This window comes from Melanostigma gelatinosum (genome assembly GCF_949748355.1).
Source record: "Melanostigma gelatinosum genome assembly, chromosome: 18".
NCBI lineage: Eukaryota > Metazoa > Chordata > Actinopteri > Perciformes > Zoarcidae > Melanostigma > Melanostigma gelatinosum.
Window position 1 is genome coordinate 2,695,893 of NC_136651.1, and position 16,829 is coordinate 2,712,721.

General features: G+C 42.7%; 2 protein-coding genes across 3 annotated transcripts in view; one reads left to right on the forward strand and one right to left on the reverse strand.

Moving 5' to 3' along the window:
* ap3b1a (adaptor related protein complex 3 subunit beta 1a) overlaps positions 1-5,824 on the reverse strand; it is a 45,330-nt gene extending 39,506 nt beyond the window's left edge. For both annotated transcript variants that reach the window (XM_079288782.1, XM_079288781.1), the window contains exons 1-2: positions 5,567-5,824; positions 83-158 (exon numbers count right to left, since the gene is read on the reverse strand). In XM_079288782.1, the coding sequence (XP_079144908.1) occupies positions 83-158; positions 5,567-5,685 (195 nt within the window). In that variant the 5' untranslated portion in view covers positions 5,686-5,824. The remainder of the gene's footprint in view (positions 1-82; positions 159-5,566) is intronic.
* A 709-nt stretch (positions 5,825-6,533) lies between these two features.
* LOC306792536 (secretory carrier-associated membrane protein 1-like) lies at positions 6,534-15,977 on the forward strand. The gene is made up of 9 exons (XM_079289744.1): positions 6,534-6,708; positions 9,369-9,446; positions 9,952-10,059; positions 10,802-10,913; positions 11,385-11,513; positions 12,208-12,367; positions 12,459-12,560; positions 13,158-13,275; positions 13,390-15,977. The coding sequence occupies exons 1-9, from the start codon at positions 6,652-6,654 to the stop codon at positions 13,537-13,539; spliced, it is 1,014 nt and encodes a 337-aa protein (XP_079145870.1). The 5' UTR covers positions 6,534-6,651; the 3' UTR covers positions 13,540-15,977.
* The last annotated feature ends 852 nt before the right edge of the window (positions 15,978-16,829 follow it).

A 16,829-nucleotide genomic window follows, 5' to 3' on the forward strand; every position in this document is an offset into this window, starting at 1 on the left:
CCCACACACACACACACACACACACACACACAACAATGCTGTTTTGTAAAAGAATGCGTGTGAATTCCCATGATGCACTCACCCCAACAACCCTTTTCATGGCCTCCAGTTTGAGCGAGTCCTTGTTGCTCTCCAACATCTCTTTAAGGTCTTCATTCCTGAGGACAGAAGAAGAAGAAGAAGAAGAAGAAGAAGAAGGTGTAACTCACACTTATCATGGTCAACATTAGCACGCATGCTAAGCACCGCAGAGACGACCCAACCAATCAGTTTCAAGAGTAGGAGCTTGACCAACGCTGGTGTGAAAGCTCCGTGTGCACAACATCTGTGGCAGCTCCACAGATTACAGGGTCACATTGGCTCCCATCGACCAAACATTGTTACAGGAGCCAAACACTGGCAATGCAGCCAATCAGAGAGCAGGAATGTCATTCCTACCAATGCAACAGCAGCATCACACCAACTTCTGCCGTTTCCTGCACTCACTTTGACAATGCTCATTCCTTAGCTAATTGTACACAAGTTGTTTGTTCCAAAACACCAAAATCGGGTCAACATACTTTGGTTTATGACCAAATATCTGCAAAACTAACGGCAGTCCAATCAGCCTCAGCTGTACTTTACGCCGGCAAAACAACAGCATTAACATGGTCATTCTGAGCATGTTATCATGCTGCCGTTAGCACTCTGCTCAAAACACAGCGGCGTTTAAGTAAAGTTTCACAGAGTACGGGTTGCTGCGATCGATTGGCCACCGATCGTTATTTGTTCTACACACAGTTTGATTGTTAGTCTCTATAAAGACCGAGCAGATGGCGCAAAACAGGCGAGACAAATTTCACTACGCACCGCTAACATGGCTTCGCCGGAGTAGTGAGTTGTGTCTCTAGAGTGGAATTTAGTTCCACCAATAGATAAACATTTATCAACTCATGACACCTTCCCATCGTTTCATTTTAATACGGTGTTAGGAAGAGTATAACTATGAATAAATCAATAACGCTACACGATAAATAGAAGGCTTCAAGTAGATTGTACGATTTATTTATACTTATTGAAACTGCTTCAAGCAATACTTTTTGAGATTCGATTTCAATTTCAAGTTAAATGATTTGCAACAGTACAAATCCTTCTGAAACATGATTTTAAGGTTTGTTTTGTCTGAATGTATCTATACATAAAGCACTAAAGAGACATCGCTTTCTCTTTTTTAAGGTTTCCTTTTTAAAAGAGAAGCAACCTTTAGTATCCAGCTGAGCAACGTCATGAGGATCCAACCTGAACTATGACTTAGAGGTAAACAAAGAGAGTTTAGGCTGAGTCCCCATCACAGGGCTGTGGGAGATCGGACTACAGTACCCGGCTTTGAGTGTCTCCTTGGGGCTCCTCTTGGTGCGAGTGAGGGCCTGCTCCTCCTGACAGAGCTCAGTCTTCAGAGTGAGCTGTAAGTTCTCAGCAGACATCAGCGCCGTCCTCATGGCTCCCACCGCCTCCGAGCGGAGACAGAAACCAACATCCATACCGGCTTTCCTCCACAGCAGTCGAAGAAAAAAAAAAACTCCTCCTGTGTGTGTGTTCGCTGTCTGAAGAACAGAGTCCACAAAAGTAACTCAGGGGTGGAACAGGTCATTTCTTTCCTTCAGGCTGTGGTCGCTGTCCTCTTGGCTTTTGATTACAGTTCAACAGCTGTCACTGCTGAGGGAGAAGCAGCGCCGCTCCACTGACCTGTCATTCACAGCTCCCTTCCTCTTCTCTTGGGCAAAAAAAAAAAAAAAAAGTCACAAGATGCCCCGTCAGCTCCGCCAATGGCAAGTCATCCTCATGCTTGACGGTAGTGCCTGCTCTCTCTCTTCTTCTTCTTCTGCTGCTGCTGTAGTCCACGTTTGTTCTGAAACTACCTGCCGGTCAGATGTTGCTGCTCTTTTCTTGCTGTACGTGTAGGTTTTCCTCTGGAAAAGCGGATATCTCACCTGCCTCCCAGCTGTGATTGTGACTCTGTGTGACTGTGGTCACTTCCCTCTCGGGGGAAAGAAGGAGGGCCTTATCTACACTGGTGGGTAAACACCGAGCAACTTTTCATCACCTCCGCTGCACAATAATCCACTTTGCACACGCAGGACTCTGCCAACAGGACGGGCCGACATCAACGATAACAGCACCGGGCTGAATGTGAGGAAACACCCGTTAAGATGTGTGTGTTGCAGAATTAGCCTCCTACCCTTTCTGTGGGAGACTCCGGTCGCTTTCACAAGCTGATAAATTCATCACACGATCAATATTTCAACCCTTTTGCAGCCTAATGACAACGCAGAAGATATATTATTGTTCAAACCTGCACAAACTGATTTTTTGGGGACACGTGGATGCTACAGAAACAAGCTGAACACAACAGTGACATATTAGCATGAAGTTGATATAGCATACTTGCTAAACACTTCCCATAGACATCCAGTAGACAAAGCAGCATCATCATTTATTTGAAGATGTTTTCTGGCCATCTAACCTCTCTTTTAGCTCGGCTTTTGGTCTCCACCAACTCTAGAAGGAAATATCTGTCTCATAAGCTGCTGAATATGTTAGGTTTTTGTTGTTGTTGCAGAAAACAGCTGTCTACCATGGCTGAAAACAACAATGTAAGAGTAGTGAAAACAGCACCAAGTTAGCGACAGCAAACACCTCACTGCATCGTCTCGATCTCTAAACACAACAAAAAGCCAAACGTCTGCATCACTTCAGGTTTTTTTCCATCACTGCTGAGATTTATTATGACATCAGTTACTCATGGCAGTTTCCTAATGAATATTTATCACAAATGTGCCACTTGTGTATCCATCTCATTTAATGCCACAATGTTATATTTGTGTAGACAAAACTAAATTTGTATTTCAATGCAAATTTTTGGTTTTGAAGATTCTTTACCAATCGTATAAGAACTGTATTTTGTTTCTGCAACTAAATGTGTCCATTAAAACAGAGCTAGCGTCACTAGATATCACGCGTTTAAATCAGGTGAAGGACAGGCATCTTGGATCTCATCGTGTAGTTTTAACAGACTCACGGTACAACCAGAAACAGCTGGAGACGCCGTTCACAGCTGGATTTTATGAAACTGGTTCACAAGGTTGATCTCCAGAACTTTTTCGAAATAAACTTTTGATGAATAAACACCAGATGCAGCATCTGAGAAAAGACAACAGGGGCTGATAGTAGAACATGAAATCAGGTGTTTATAAAAGAGAAACTGTGAAACTAAAAACTGTATGCTTGATTTATGTCAGAAAGGAATAACTCACACAGATCTCCTAAATCCTCTGAAATAACAGAGAAACTGGAGTTGTGGTTTGGCCGAGCATTGCCAAGAAGCCTGGGAAAATATGCACGTCCTTGTTCAAACATTTGGATCCACCCCTCTGGAAGTTTGTTAAAGTTTGCAGTGATGGTGAGCAGTCAGAAAAAAGATTGTATACCAGAGAAAGTACATGCAGAGACAAGCTTTTCATGGATTATGATACTACAACAATGTGTTTGCTTCATGGCACATTGTTAAATGTATAATTGAATGTAACAATACAAAACATAAGCAGGGGAATAATGAAGTTATATCAAGTCAATCTGCAGCGTTTCAATGAATGTTTTCTAGCATCAAACATGAAATACGCCTCATTTCTACAAGGAGAAAGTCTCTCAGGCCAAATTAAACATAACTCACAACCCTGTCATGAAGATCAAGATCCTAACTTTTAATGCAGCTCAAATGCAACTCTTTATACAAGCAAACCACTATATCTCTTTGGTCACATGTTTCAGAGAGCTTTCAGTGAGTCAGAAGAAGCCTTTGAGACTAAAGTGCAGGAATGTTGCCGTGCTCTTCACATGTGACAACCACTCAGGAGGTCCAAATAACAAACGCTTGATTTGACTGAAGCACAACAGGCTCTCCATCCTGAAACACGCGAACTTTAATAATTAACAAATATGCAACACACAGAAACGCCGAGGAGGACTAAGCTTGTGTGAGGCATTGTGTCGGACAGACAAACAGAAGCATCATTCATGTCCTTATATTGTCAACCCAAAAACATCTGACCTCGCCATGCCTGACTGAGTAGATGCGGTCATGTGAGACAGATTAGGAGGTTCACTTCAGCATAGTCAGCAACATTTTAACACGGACTAAATCCTGCTGCAGAGATCACTGTGAATCAGAAGCTGCAGCCTGACCTCAAACACACACCTTTTATTACCAGCATTTGTTGTTAAAATTAACAAATAAAAGCCTGTATATTATGCTAAAATACTGACGGGGCACTAACAATCTACCCCTGTGGAGCTCATGTGGTGTGTTGCTTTCTATAAACCAGAGGAGCTAAGCTGCATAAAACACTGGGTTTACAGGAAATTACAAAACGCAGAGGACTGCTGCGCTGATGATTGGCTGCCCTCCAGTGGAAGGTTTCTGACATGAAACTCAAAAACATGCTGACAGTCCAGTTTCACTTTTATACAAGCGAGAAGATTAATTAAACACGGTTCTGACGAGCTAACCGTGACGTGAAGTTAATATAGAAACTAAGGAACTTCTTCTGCTCTGAAGTATTGAACAGTTTCAGCTGGAAAACACAGAGAAACGTATGTGGTGTGTTGAGTCCAAAGGGTTTCAAGTGTTTCTAGTAGCTTAAACTTTGAATATGTAAATTTAAGTGGTTTTATTATTGTGTCATGCATACGAGCGCTCGTAAAGCACCATAAATTCACATAAGACAGAGTTAAAGTGCTGCTAAACTAAAATCAATAAATCCTTACGTTCAAGAAGTTAAATGTTTTAAAGAGGTACAGATACGACATTGTACTTTGTGGTGCTGCTGAACTATATTGCTTTATACTTAGAGGAGTGCCTAAGATTTAGTTCATCCTCATTTACATGCATATTAACTGGCTAAAATATTAGAGAAACTTCTGTATTCAAAATGATCATAGTTATATCAACCTCTTTCTTCAACAAGAACAGGACCATTATAACCTTCATCAGAGTGTTATTTATTAGTTTTAGCTAGTTGTACCAAAAAAACTGGCAACAGAGTATATAACACAACACTTTATTTACCTTTATACTGAACTATCTTGTGAATTGTGGCTTTATCTTCATGGGCAAACACAGGGGTGAAATAAAGCAAAACATGTGTCCAAAAAAACATTTAAAATAAGGACATTTGTGTCAGTTGACAACATAAAAGGACCGTTATAACCTTCATAAGAGTATGATGTATTGAAGTAATGTTGTATTAGACAATTAGTTTGAGGTAGTTGTAGCAAATAAACTGGCAACTGAGAATATAAGTTATTTTAGTAACTTTACACTGAAAAGCAAAACGTGTCCAATAAAACAGTTAAAATAAGGTTATTTTTGTCAATGTTAACAGTCAGTCGCCATCACTGACTAGCTTGTTGATGATGCTGCTCGGCTTCTTCTGGAAGTCAGCTAACGACACACTCGTCAATACAGAAGTTCCCCGTTACCGTTTAAACTTCACCACAAATGGACGGAACACGTGCTACGCTGTCTTACTTTTTAAAGTCTGCGCTGAAGAGTCCAAAGGCAGCTCCGGAGGTGCTGGAGGAGGTCTCCAGTCCTTCCACGGCAGCCTCCGCTCCTCCCTGGTCGTTGTACAAGGCGACCGTCGACATACTTTTAAACAAAAAGTGCCCCTGATACGTTAAGTTATCTTCGGCTTTTAAAACTGCGCATATACGTAAAGAGACGCGAGTGTGGCGTATAAAATTCCTGCAAAAAGCCAAAACTTCTCCGAGATTTCAACCAACTTTTTTTTTTCTGCACATACACACAGTACCGGAAGTGTGAGCTGGACAAGTTGGTGTCACATGATAGGACGGGGACATAGATCTAGAGTGGCTAGAAAATAACTGTTTCGGCTAATCCCATACAGCGCCTTGTAACGGACGTCCCGTTTAGAATATAGAGATCTATGCTGGAAACGCCCCTAGAGACTTTTTGTTGCCAGGGCAACAACGGTTCTTATCAGAGAAGACAGAAAGAGAAGAATTTGCGTACCCGTCTTACGTTTTTTACGTAAAAAGTACTCAGTATGCAGAATGACTTTTGCAGCATAATGTTGTATTCTATTAAAATTCTGTATCAAGCTCTTAATCTACATTAAAACATAAATCATCAAAATACGATTATATGTGGGATTATGAATCGTCTTTCTACAAAGTAATTACATTTATAGAATTAATTTAGTAGAGTACAAAAAAAAATTCAATATGTATTTATCAATTGTTGTGGATAAAAAATAAAATAAAATCTTATTTTTTTTCTTTGCTTGCAGAAATGGGCTTCCGTAGCTTCCAGACAGCCTTCCGTTTTAGAAGAATAAAATAATGAATTAATACAATTTTAAAATTTTAAAAGCAGGTGACGTAACTTCCGTCTGGCGTTTCGTTGTATCGCACGTGATCCGCTGCTGGTGACCAATCCCGATAGTATCCCTCTCTGGTCACAGTCAACACTTCACCTCCGGACCGTGTCTGTGTGTCTGTCATCTATCTGGCGTCCACCTCAAAGAGAGTCGTGGTTCTGGTGTTGTTGGTGGGGAAGTTTTCTGTAGTTTTGAGACACTACGGAAAGTCAGAATGTCAGATTTCGACAGCAACCCGTTCGCGGACCCGGAGATCGACCACCCGTTCCAGGTATAACGTCAGCTAGCTATGTTAGCCACGTTAGCATTAGCGCGAGCCTTTATTCCACGTTAATAACAATAACGTTACTCCAGCCAAGGAACAAAGTCGGACACGTATTGTTCTGTGATGTGATGAAGCGAACGCTACTTGAGTTTAATACTAGTAATGACAGCAATTAGCAGAAACCCGTTAATTCACTTGTTGGTAGGCTTTAGTTACAGTGTTGTCACTTAGTGTTGATTCACTCTGGTGTGACATAACATGTAACATGTACAGGTACAAGTGTGTTGTGTGTTAGCTTAGCTTAAAGTCTGTGCTAGCCATCCTGCGGGGTATTTTATTTAAACCCTGTCGTGAAACCCTTTCAGTTTCAACTTTACACCCTTGTCTTTATACCCTTTATAGACCCTTTAAAGGCATCATGCATATGTTTGTTAGTTTAACTGCTGTTAAAATAACCCTGTTTTCCTGATTTAATTGGACATTAAATCGATTTTTCTTTAGATTATATTTCAATAATGTACATTCTATATGCAAAGAATGATTCTTGCATCGATGCATTTCAAATATGTGATTAAAACAGTAGTTTTGGTATTTTATCTCTCCAAAACATATAAATAAATGAGAGCAGAACATGCATGTTTCACACTCATGCCTTCGTTATGCTGTTAGCTTTAGTTAGGTGATGAACTACAGAGTGCTAACAGAGTCTTGTCATGGAAATGGAAAGCATGCATCTGATCATGTGCTCTTCAGCCACAGAGTGCCTGATACCCTCTCTATTTCCTCATCAGGTGGATTAAACATGGACACTAGGGAAGCAGCTAATTAGTATTTTTATTTGAAAATAATAAACAGATTAAGAATAGAAATAATAATTAGTTGCAGCCCTATTGTTTTAGATTTAAAAAAAAGAATGCCTATGCACTTCATAAGTTACCAGAACTGATTTGTAAAGATTGTCTTTATCACCAAACAGAACAAGGTATTTATGTTATAAAGGTGTGTGTGTGTGTGCGTGTGTGTGTGACGGTGGAAGACGTTGACGGCACAGTTTGACCGTACCGACGCGCAGAAACTGAATTATTCATGGCGCCTCATTAACATACTGACATGACGAGTGAACTGCTCTGCCATTTTTCTGCCATTTATTGGCTCCCACTTCTTTATGATTTTTTGTTGGGTTGCCTGAGGAGAAATGGAGCCTTGTTCCCTCCTCTGAGCTATCTTCAATACTGCATGAAGTCATATGGTGGCGACATGTGGTGCTAGGATCCCCTCTGGCTTCTTTCCTGATAAATTTCATCACTCTCAGTCGTGCATCCGATTGTTATCTCCGCCAGGAGACTATGTTTTCGGTCGTGTGTGCATCTCTGTGTCTGTCCACGGCTAATCTCTCACACTGCTGGACCCATCAGCCGAATATTTTTTCTATGCTCTTGTATGACTGAATGCTCCGGGACCCTATTGTGGTTGCAGTGGTTTTAAACTGTCAACACGTAGCATGAAGCTGCAGTTGAGCTGCAAGGAGCTGGTGCAGACAGCTGCATGGATTAAAACCAAAGCGTAGCTGTTGCGTCACGCTCGCGGTCTAGATTCTTGATGAATGCACTTTTCTAGTTCACTCTGTTTTGACCTATTTCTCTGGATGGCGGCGAATTTATAGAGAAATTAACAACTTTCCTGTCCAGCGATTAGTGCAACAGGTGGATCATTTGATTCTTCACCTTTTTGTAACTGTAGATTTCAAGATGAAAACGTGGTGAATATGCATGCGCTTGTTTGGCTGTGCAATAGCACAACATTAAAGTTTAAACACAACATACCCTGAAATATTCACGACCCTGGTCTGGTGACAAGTTGCAGCCTGTGTGTGTGTGTGTGTGTGTGTGTGTGTGTGTGTGTTGGGCAGCGGAAGAGATGCTCTCAGAAACGTAAGAGTCAGGGAGACAGCGAGAGGACTGCAGTGAGACAGGATAAGGACAGCACTGCAGGAAAACGTCAGATTGGATGTTAATCTTTAGCAGCAATTTGAATGAACCTCGCGTGTGACTGACGGCCGCTGATGGTAAGCTAACGATAAAAAAATAAACGTGTGATAATGTTGCTTAACTGGTGGAATGTTAGTTTTAAATAGAAGCAGGAGATACTGAACTAGATTGCAGTAGCTGGAAAACACCCCATAAGTAAACGTAGTCTCACTCGTGTGTCACTGTTAAGAGGCTGAACAATGAAGGGCTTTTCCTGAATGTCTCAGCATCATCATTGATTCCACTTGGTGTGTTTAAGGTTGTTTGACAGTGTTTCAGCAGCGCGCTAGAGGAACACAAAGTCTCTTTTTATTTCTGTCTTCAGCAGCCAGAAGCGTCCGCCTCCCCCTCTACTTCTGAAACTCGTGTACTTGGTTATTTATAGACGTCTTCCCGTGAAAATTATTGGAATCATCCCGTCTTTGCCGGTGTTGAATTATAGGCCTGTTGCATTTTGAATAAAGAGGGTTGTTTGGCCTTCAGCTGACAGAATAATGGAGGGTTTCTACATTAACGTGAGCTGTTTTACTCTGGAGACATTTCCACTGCTGTCCTCGGGGTGAAAACACAAAGATAAACATTTTGAAGAGCGATTCTCATCCCAAAAGTTTGAGTAATTTACTACTTTTCTTCTCTCAGGATCCATCAGTGACACAAGTACGAAAGGCGGCTCCTCGGGGGCTGGAGGAGTACAATCCCTTCACAGATGCCAAACCAGTGAGTCCTTTAACAACGACTTCATGCATCGAATAGATCTCAACAACATGAACAGGATTCATTTAGTTCTGAGAGATCCAGGTTATTTCTGACTTTCAAGTGATGCGATGGCCGTGAGAGTTATGTAGAATGATAAAGAAGTAAATCACTCCTCTCATCATACTGTAGGAATCACACACAAATCTTCACACGTGTGTGTTTTGTCACTGTGTTTTGTAATTACAGGAAATAAATTGTCATTTTTTTCTACTTTTTACTTTTAAATGTATTTTTAATTACAATGAAATAAGTGTTGAAGAATTAAATGAAAACGTTCCTTTTTTTCATACTTGGACTTGAATAAAACCCTCAACTAAACTTGATTTTAGCAACATTAATCAAGTCATTTTGAGGCAAACAGTGCGCATACTGTTGCAGCTCTGTTTTTGTATTGTTACTGTTTAAAAGGCCGGCAATACAAGAGACACTCACCAGTTTGAGAAAAGTAACTGTGTTTCCTCCGTAGACGCCTCCGGGTATGGCGCCCAAGGCCGCGGCGCCCACCATCAACACACAACCCGCCATCATGAAACCCACGGAGGAGCCTCCGGCCTACTCGCAGTCTCGGCCGCAGGTATTACTGACCTCACACAGCCATAAACGCTGCCTTGGTTTCTTTTGCTTCATGCTGGCCGGTCCACTGAGAAGTGACATTTCTACATCGTCACCACGCTGACGTTATTTATTTATTGGTTTGTTTGGTTCATGCCGAGTTTGTGGACAGGAAAGCAGCTCTGCAGGAGACTCCTGCTGTCTGTGTAGCTGCTCAGGGAGACACAGACTCCGAGAGAAACCCAGGCAGCTGGAGGAAACAACTTGTGATGTGATGGTGCATCTCATTTGTCGTCCGGCTCCTGGGAACAAGTTCTTGTGAAGTCTCTCCTGCTGCTGCTGCTGCTGCTGCTGCTGCTGCCGCCCCTGTAGAGAATTGGATTTATTCCAAAAGTAGAATCTGAGAATTACAAATGAGCGGAGAAAACACACGACACACACTTATGTACTTCTACCAGTGTGTTTATATCAAGCAGCAACCTCTAAAGAAGTGACTTTAACTTGCATTCTCTACACGGGGCTACACGGTGATTGACATACATAACTTTACGTCACTCCTTAGTCCAAATATGGTCCCTTCTGTTCACTGGTTGCAAAAACCAAGATGGCGACGGCCAAAATGCCGAACTCGAGGCTTCAAAACCGCAGTCCCCAAAACAATGGGTGACTAGGTACACGTATTGTCTACAGTCCGTGGTTGACATTTGTTTTATATATACAGTATATATATATACATATATATGTGTGTGTGTGTTTTTGTGTAGGATCAGTCCGGAGCTGCTGCAGAGCTGTTGAGGAGACAGGAGGAGCTGGAGAAGAAGGCTGCTGAGCTGGACCGCCGGGAGAGAGAAATGCAGTCACTCAGCGCTTCAGGAGGTCAGAATCAGAGAAATGATGATGTTTCTAAATCCAGGCTCAAAATGACAACAGCAGGTCCAGCACAGCTTATTGTGTGACGTAGATGAGAAGATCCGATCTCATGTCTGTACGGTAAACACGAAGCTGGAAGCAAGAGGCGGTTAGCTTAGCTTAGCATAAAGACTGTAAGCAGGGGGAAACAGTTAGCCCGGCACTGTTTTTAAAAGAATCTGCCTACCAGCACGTCTAACTGTCACTAATTAACACATTAACACACATTGTTGTTTTAATACATACAGAAACAGAAACATAATTTCATACCGTGATAAAGATGCATATCAGGACATTACATGTTTTATTGTTATGCAATAAATAGATTGTCTACATGAAATAACCACATGTTCTGTAGACTGTTGTGTGTATTAAAAACAGACAAATGATGAAACATGAACTCAAGTTTCTTCTTCTTCTTTGTTTTTTTTATTCCAGGCAAGAAAAACAACTGGCCCCCCCTCCCGGAGAAGTTCCCCGTGGGCCCGTGTTTCTATCACGACATCACAGTGGACATTCCTGTCGAGTTTCAGAAGACGGTCAAGATCATGTACTACCTCTGGATGTGTGAGTGGCTTTTACTTTTGTTAAATATTTCTTATGTTGACCCGCAAATATTCAGGACGTCTGCTGCATTGAAAGGAAGTGAATGTACCCAAATATAAAGTGAAGAAGAAGAAGAGCTAAACCAAGATTTGCCCAAAATAATCTGCTTACAAACATCTAGAGCTGAAATTATTATTATTAATCATAAGTACAGAGCTGTTTTGTTCCCATGTGATTTCTTCATCAAAATACTGAATTATTTTTACCAGTGAGCCTCCATTAGACCCTCTGAATAAGAGCAACTGCTTCTCCTCCTCTACCACCTTAAAACCATTTACAATGTCCATCTGGGCTTCAGGGAGCGAGCGGCTTCAGGCCCTCCTCGTCCTCATGAGGTCACGAGGTCACGCGGTGCAGTCATGTGGTCACATGGCGTGACTCGGTCAGAAGATTGCTTTAAAGGTTTCTTTAGATGCAGAATCGGAGCAGCAGACGCTCTCTTTTTAGTCTCAGATAACAGCAAAGAGTCTCACTTTCTGGTGTGTCAACGAGCAGGCTGGTGTCATATTCCACACTGAGATGTAAAGGCCTTTCACTCTCACACACTCTGTAGGTAACGTGCAATGCCTTTAACCACGCAGGCACATGTTAGGACCCCGAGTGCAGACGGTAATAATGAATTATAATCCAGCTACTTCCTGTCCTCGCGCTTCAGTTCACACGGGGACGCTGCTCGCTAACATGGTGGGCTGCCTGGCCTGGTTCTGTGTGGACGCCGCACGCGGCGTTGACTTCGGCTTGTCCATCCTGTGGTTCATCCTCTTCACGCCTTGTTCCTTCGTCTGCTGGTACAGACCGCTTTATGGAGCGTTCAGGTACACAAAAAGTATTTTGACCTCGCACGAACAGATGAAAGACTCCACCGGCGTGTTGTTGAACCCCGTTTGTCTGTTTTCTGTCCCGCAGGATCGACAGCTCGTTCCGGTTCTTCGCTTTCTTCTTCGTGTACATCTGTCAGTTTGGCGTCTACGTGCTGCAGTGTATCGGCATCACCAGTTGGGGCGCCAGGTGAGGAACCAGGGCGAGGAGGGACACAGCCATGTGTAGTTAAACGTTTAGTGCTACCACCTGGAGAAGAAAGCAGTGACATGACATTTTAACGTGGTTTTTAATTGCAATGTGTGTTTTAAGAGCTGCAACAATGATCATAATTGATTTATTGTATAAAGCCAAACGCGTGATGGCTCCTGCTTCTTAAATGTGAATATATAACGAGATATATATAATTCGATATCTTTGGGTTTTGGAAGAATCTTCTTGGGCTAGAAACAAAAACAGTGATTTGTAGCATTTTTCAAGGTTTTATGGACCAAACGATAAATCCTAATAATTGTCTGATTAATTGATTATGAAAATAGTTGTTAGCTGCAGCGCTAGTGTGTTTCATGTCAACATTTCAAGTTCAAACACGGAGCAGGAGTGACTGAAAAGACCAGAACCAACAATGTGTTGGTCTGACTTCCCGAAAACAAATATGTCAGCTTTTATTTTGAAAAAGCCTCAGTAATTACCTCAAACAGCCGTCAGCAAACGTTACTCAACCAGGATGTTTGACAGCAGGACTGAGTCGTGTTTCACTTCCTGCTTGTCATGACTCCTCTGCAGCGGGTGGATCTCGGCTCTGACCGGCCTGAATCGCAGCGTCCCAGTGGGCATCATAATGCTCCTCATCGCTGCCCTCTTTACCGCAGAGGCCGTCCTGTCCCTCATCATGTTCAAAAAGGTAATACGAACAAAAGAGGCGGCGTAACAGTAAGGAACAAAAACATTCATAACGAGCGTCACGAGTCAATCATAAGTCGTCTCTATGGAGCTGATCTCTCCTCGCCCTCCTCAGGTCCACGGGTTGTACCGGACCACCGGCGCCAGCTTCGCGAAGGCCCAGCAGGAGTTCGCCACGGGCGTCATGTCCAACAAGACGGTCCAGACGGCCGCTGCTACTGCCGCCTCCAGGGCCGCACAAGGAGGCTTCAAGGAGCAGATCTGATTGGCTCAGAGAGCTCGCTCATCTCTCCGTCCCACCCTTCCTCCTCCTTCCTCCTCCTCCTCCTCTGCTCACACCCAGCTTCCACTAGAGCCAACTGCCCTGTTTGAACACATGGAGAGCCCCCCCGCCCTCAGCCTTCTGACAATATCCAGTCAAACGCCGTGAACAGGATTCAAACAGGGCGGCGGCTCTCATCGCCCACGCTGCACTCCTGCCACTCGACCAGCGTACCCTACTTTATTTTCTCTCTGTGTGTGTGTGTGTGTGTGTGTGTGTGTGTGTGTGTGTGTGTGTGTGTGTGTGTGTGTGTGTGTGTGTGTGTGTGTGTGTGTGTGTGTGTGTGTGTGTGTGTGTGTGTGTGTGTGTGTGTGTGTGTGTGTGTGTGTGTCCGACTCTTTCCGTCGTCACCTGGGCATTTACCACCAAAATCCCTCCGCAGCGTTTATGGCTTCCTGTGAGCCTTTTCTCCTGATTCATCAGCCTAATCACTGCTTTCTATTTTTAGATGAATTCATCACGGGACAAATGGAAGTCACGTCGTACTCTCTCGTTGTCTTGTTACCGCAGGCTTGCTGCTTTCCACCAGCTCATCACGTAACACTGCTGCCCCCCGGTGGAGTGACCATGTACTGCTGAAGATGAATGCTGTGCATTCCAGTTCACTGCCTTTTGCCTTCTACTTTCTTTTATTTTGAAAGCGCGTAGTCTTACTTCCTTAAAGTGTCACCCAAAATCTGTTAAGTATATCAAACATCTCAGCCCAGGAAATGTATTCAAATTGTTCCTGAAAAAATATTCCAATCTCAACCGATGTTGAATTAATTCCCGTGAGACTTTGTGCATGTGTTCATGGTCCCCAGAGGATGAATCATGCCGACTTTGGGGATCCCCTGACTTTTCCTGTCAGCGCCTTTCCTCACTATTGGCTGTGAAGAAGGCGCGTTCGACGGTTATCGTGATAAAAGCTATACCTGCTTAGCAATAGCATGTTAGCATCGTCGCTGTGAACATGTCTGTCTCAAAGCACCACCAGCAAAAACAACGACTAAAGTAATTCATCGATTGTCAAATTAATTACGCCCGCGAGCAGTGTTTGATACACAAAATATTATTTCGGTTTTGGGGTGAACCGTCACTTTGAAGTTTACTCTCGAGTATTTTTTTCCTGCTTGAAATCTTTTGCTCATAACGGTCAAACATATCTTATTGTGAAAGGACGCCAAGTTGCACTTTAAATCTTTGTCTGCACACTGTAATCTGTGCAAATGGAAGGATATTTATAACGATGGCCGCTCGCCTTCCCGCTCATTACTCTCCATGTTTAATTCATCTCACATTCACTGGCTGAGTTCAGCCTCGTCTGCACATGAGGAGATGAATTACCGACCCGTTGACATACAGCGAGCAGGTCCTCTGTCCTGTATAGATGCATGTTTCTACAGCTTGTCTTCTGAAGAGGAAACTCGTCTCCAGCTCTTCCCGTGTGGCCGGAGACTTACCTCAGTTCTACTCAGGATGTACTCTTCACTTGCATGACGAGGTTAAAAGATGATCTGTATGAAATCGGACCCTTAACTGGCCCCCTGTTTTTAAACACGTGTGCTGTAAAACAATATATCTATAAAGATGATGGCCGGTAACGTTGATGTGGTGTTCTGATCATTGCTTGCGTATTCATAATGTGACATGTTGACGATCACTGAACTGCAGCAATCAAATCTGAAGGTGATTTGTTTTTTAGGTCTAAAGTATGTGGTCATTAAAAACAGATGAGAGCGTTTTGCTGATGAAATGTCTTTGAATGTGTCCGTTTCCATGTTCTTCATGTCTGCAAAGCGGTCTGAATGCGTCTGTTGTGTGTCATGTTTGAAACCAGTGAAGCCTTGGTGTGTATTTGATGTGTGGGAGTGTAAATAGGGGGGGTAGTCTTAATCTGCGCAGGGCAGAGTCCGGCTGTGGCTCTGGGATCCTTCTCGACTTCCTGGAGACTTTCTTTTGTTTGTTTTTTAAAGCTTCCTGCAACATGCCTTCTTTTGCTCACTTCTCCTTTTTGTATTTCACACTGGCTTCATTTGAACCAGTGCGTGTATATTCCCGAGTACAAAACGGGAGATTATTCCTTCAAAAGAATCAAACCGAGTGGCACTTCCAGTATTTAGCTGTTACTTTGTTGACTTGCTTTAAATTAAACGTGTTAAATGTGAGAAAGACGTTAGATTGCAACGTGACGTGCTGTAGATGGGCTTTAAGCTGTCGTTCATGATCAACATGTGGTAGAAATCACTGACATTTTATCCATAAGCATCTCTAACTATACAATTATTAAATTATTGGAAAATCCATAGTGAGGGATGTTTGTATATTTTGTATGATTTCCAGACGGTCGGCTATTTGCTCTGAAATGTGTGTGATTTAAAGATGCACTCTGGTTTGACTTCAGTCGCATGTTGAGTAGTTTTGAGTTTTGTATATTTATTGTATTAACACTGAATAAAACTCTTCTTCTGTATGAAGTTGAACGTGTTCTGTATGTGGTGCACACGAGGCGTCGCGCTCTGTGGAGTAAACGGTTTGAAGTGAGGCTGCACCGGCTGACGGAGGCCAGACGAGGTCAGCAGTCATCACAATACCAGATGAAATGTGATGCAGATTAATGCTGATAGTTCAGGTGACAGGGTTAGGGTCGGTTATTCAAATAGTTGCAAACCGCGAATGCTGAATGTCACGAAGCCATGACGAAAGAGGGACTGAAGGCAAATATTTATTTAAATCAAGATGATGATAAAGCCTAAAAGAGCCAAATAAACAGTGTGATTATCAGTGAAATCAGTGTTGCATGATGGGGACAATAATAATAAAGATTTGCACTGATGATGAATAACCACTTGAATATCCAGGCTGTCACATGTAACCAGCTGCTGTACGCTAACATGTGAGCCACAATCGCTTTATAAAATATGAAATAAAATATATTTCCCATGTCCGAACAGATTAAAAGATGACCACAGAAGGTTTTTGTTGAGGTCTATGATCTAAATTGACTAAACTGTAGAAGGCCGTCTGTCCTCGTTCTCTCTGACTCTTCATACGATAAGAAGGGGAAATCTTTCTTTCTTTTAAACTTCTGGCATTTCAGCTTCTGCTGCTCTCTTGCTCTCTTCAGACTGCACGATTTGTCATGTGCTTAATCTGGAAGTCATCAAGCGCTGTGTTTAGTTTTGGTGTTTTGGTGGAGGGGAGAGCAGCCACAGGGTCGGGCCAGAGGCTCCTCTGTAGTTTTAGACCACCTA

Coding starts and splice junctions, on each gene's coding strand:
- LOC306792536 (XM_079289744.1), top strand. CDS start 6,652: ATGTCAGATTTCGACAGCAACCCGTTCGCGGACCCGGAGATCGACCAC. Junction 6,709..9,368: donor AGATCGACCACCCGTTCCAG/GTATAACGTCAG, acceptor TTCTTCTCTCAG/GATCCATCAGTGACACAAGT. Junction 9,447..9,951: donor CCTTCACAGATGCCAAACCA/GTGAGTCCTTTA, acceptor TTTCCTCCGTAG/ACGCCTCCGGGTATGGCGCC.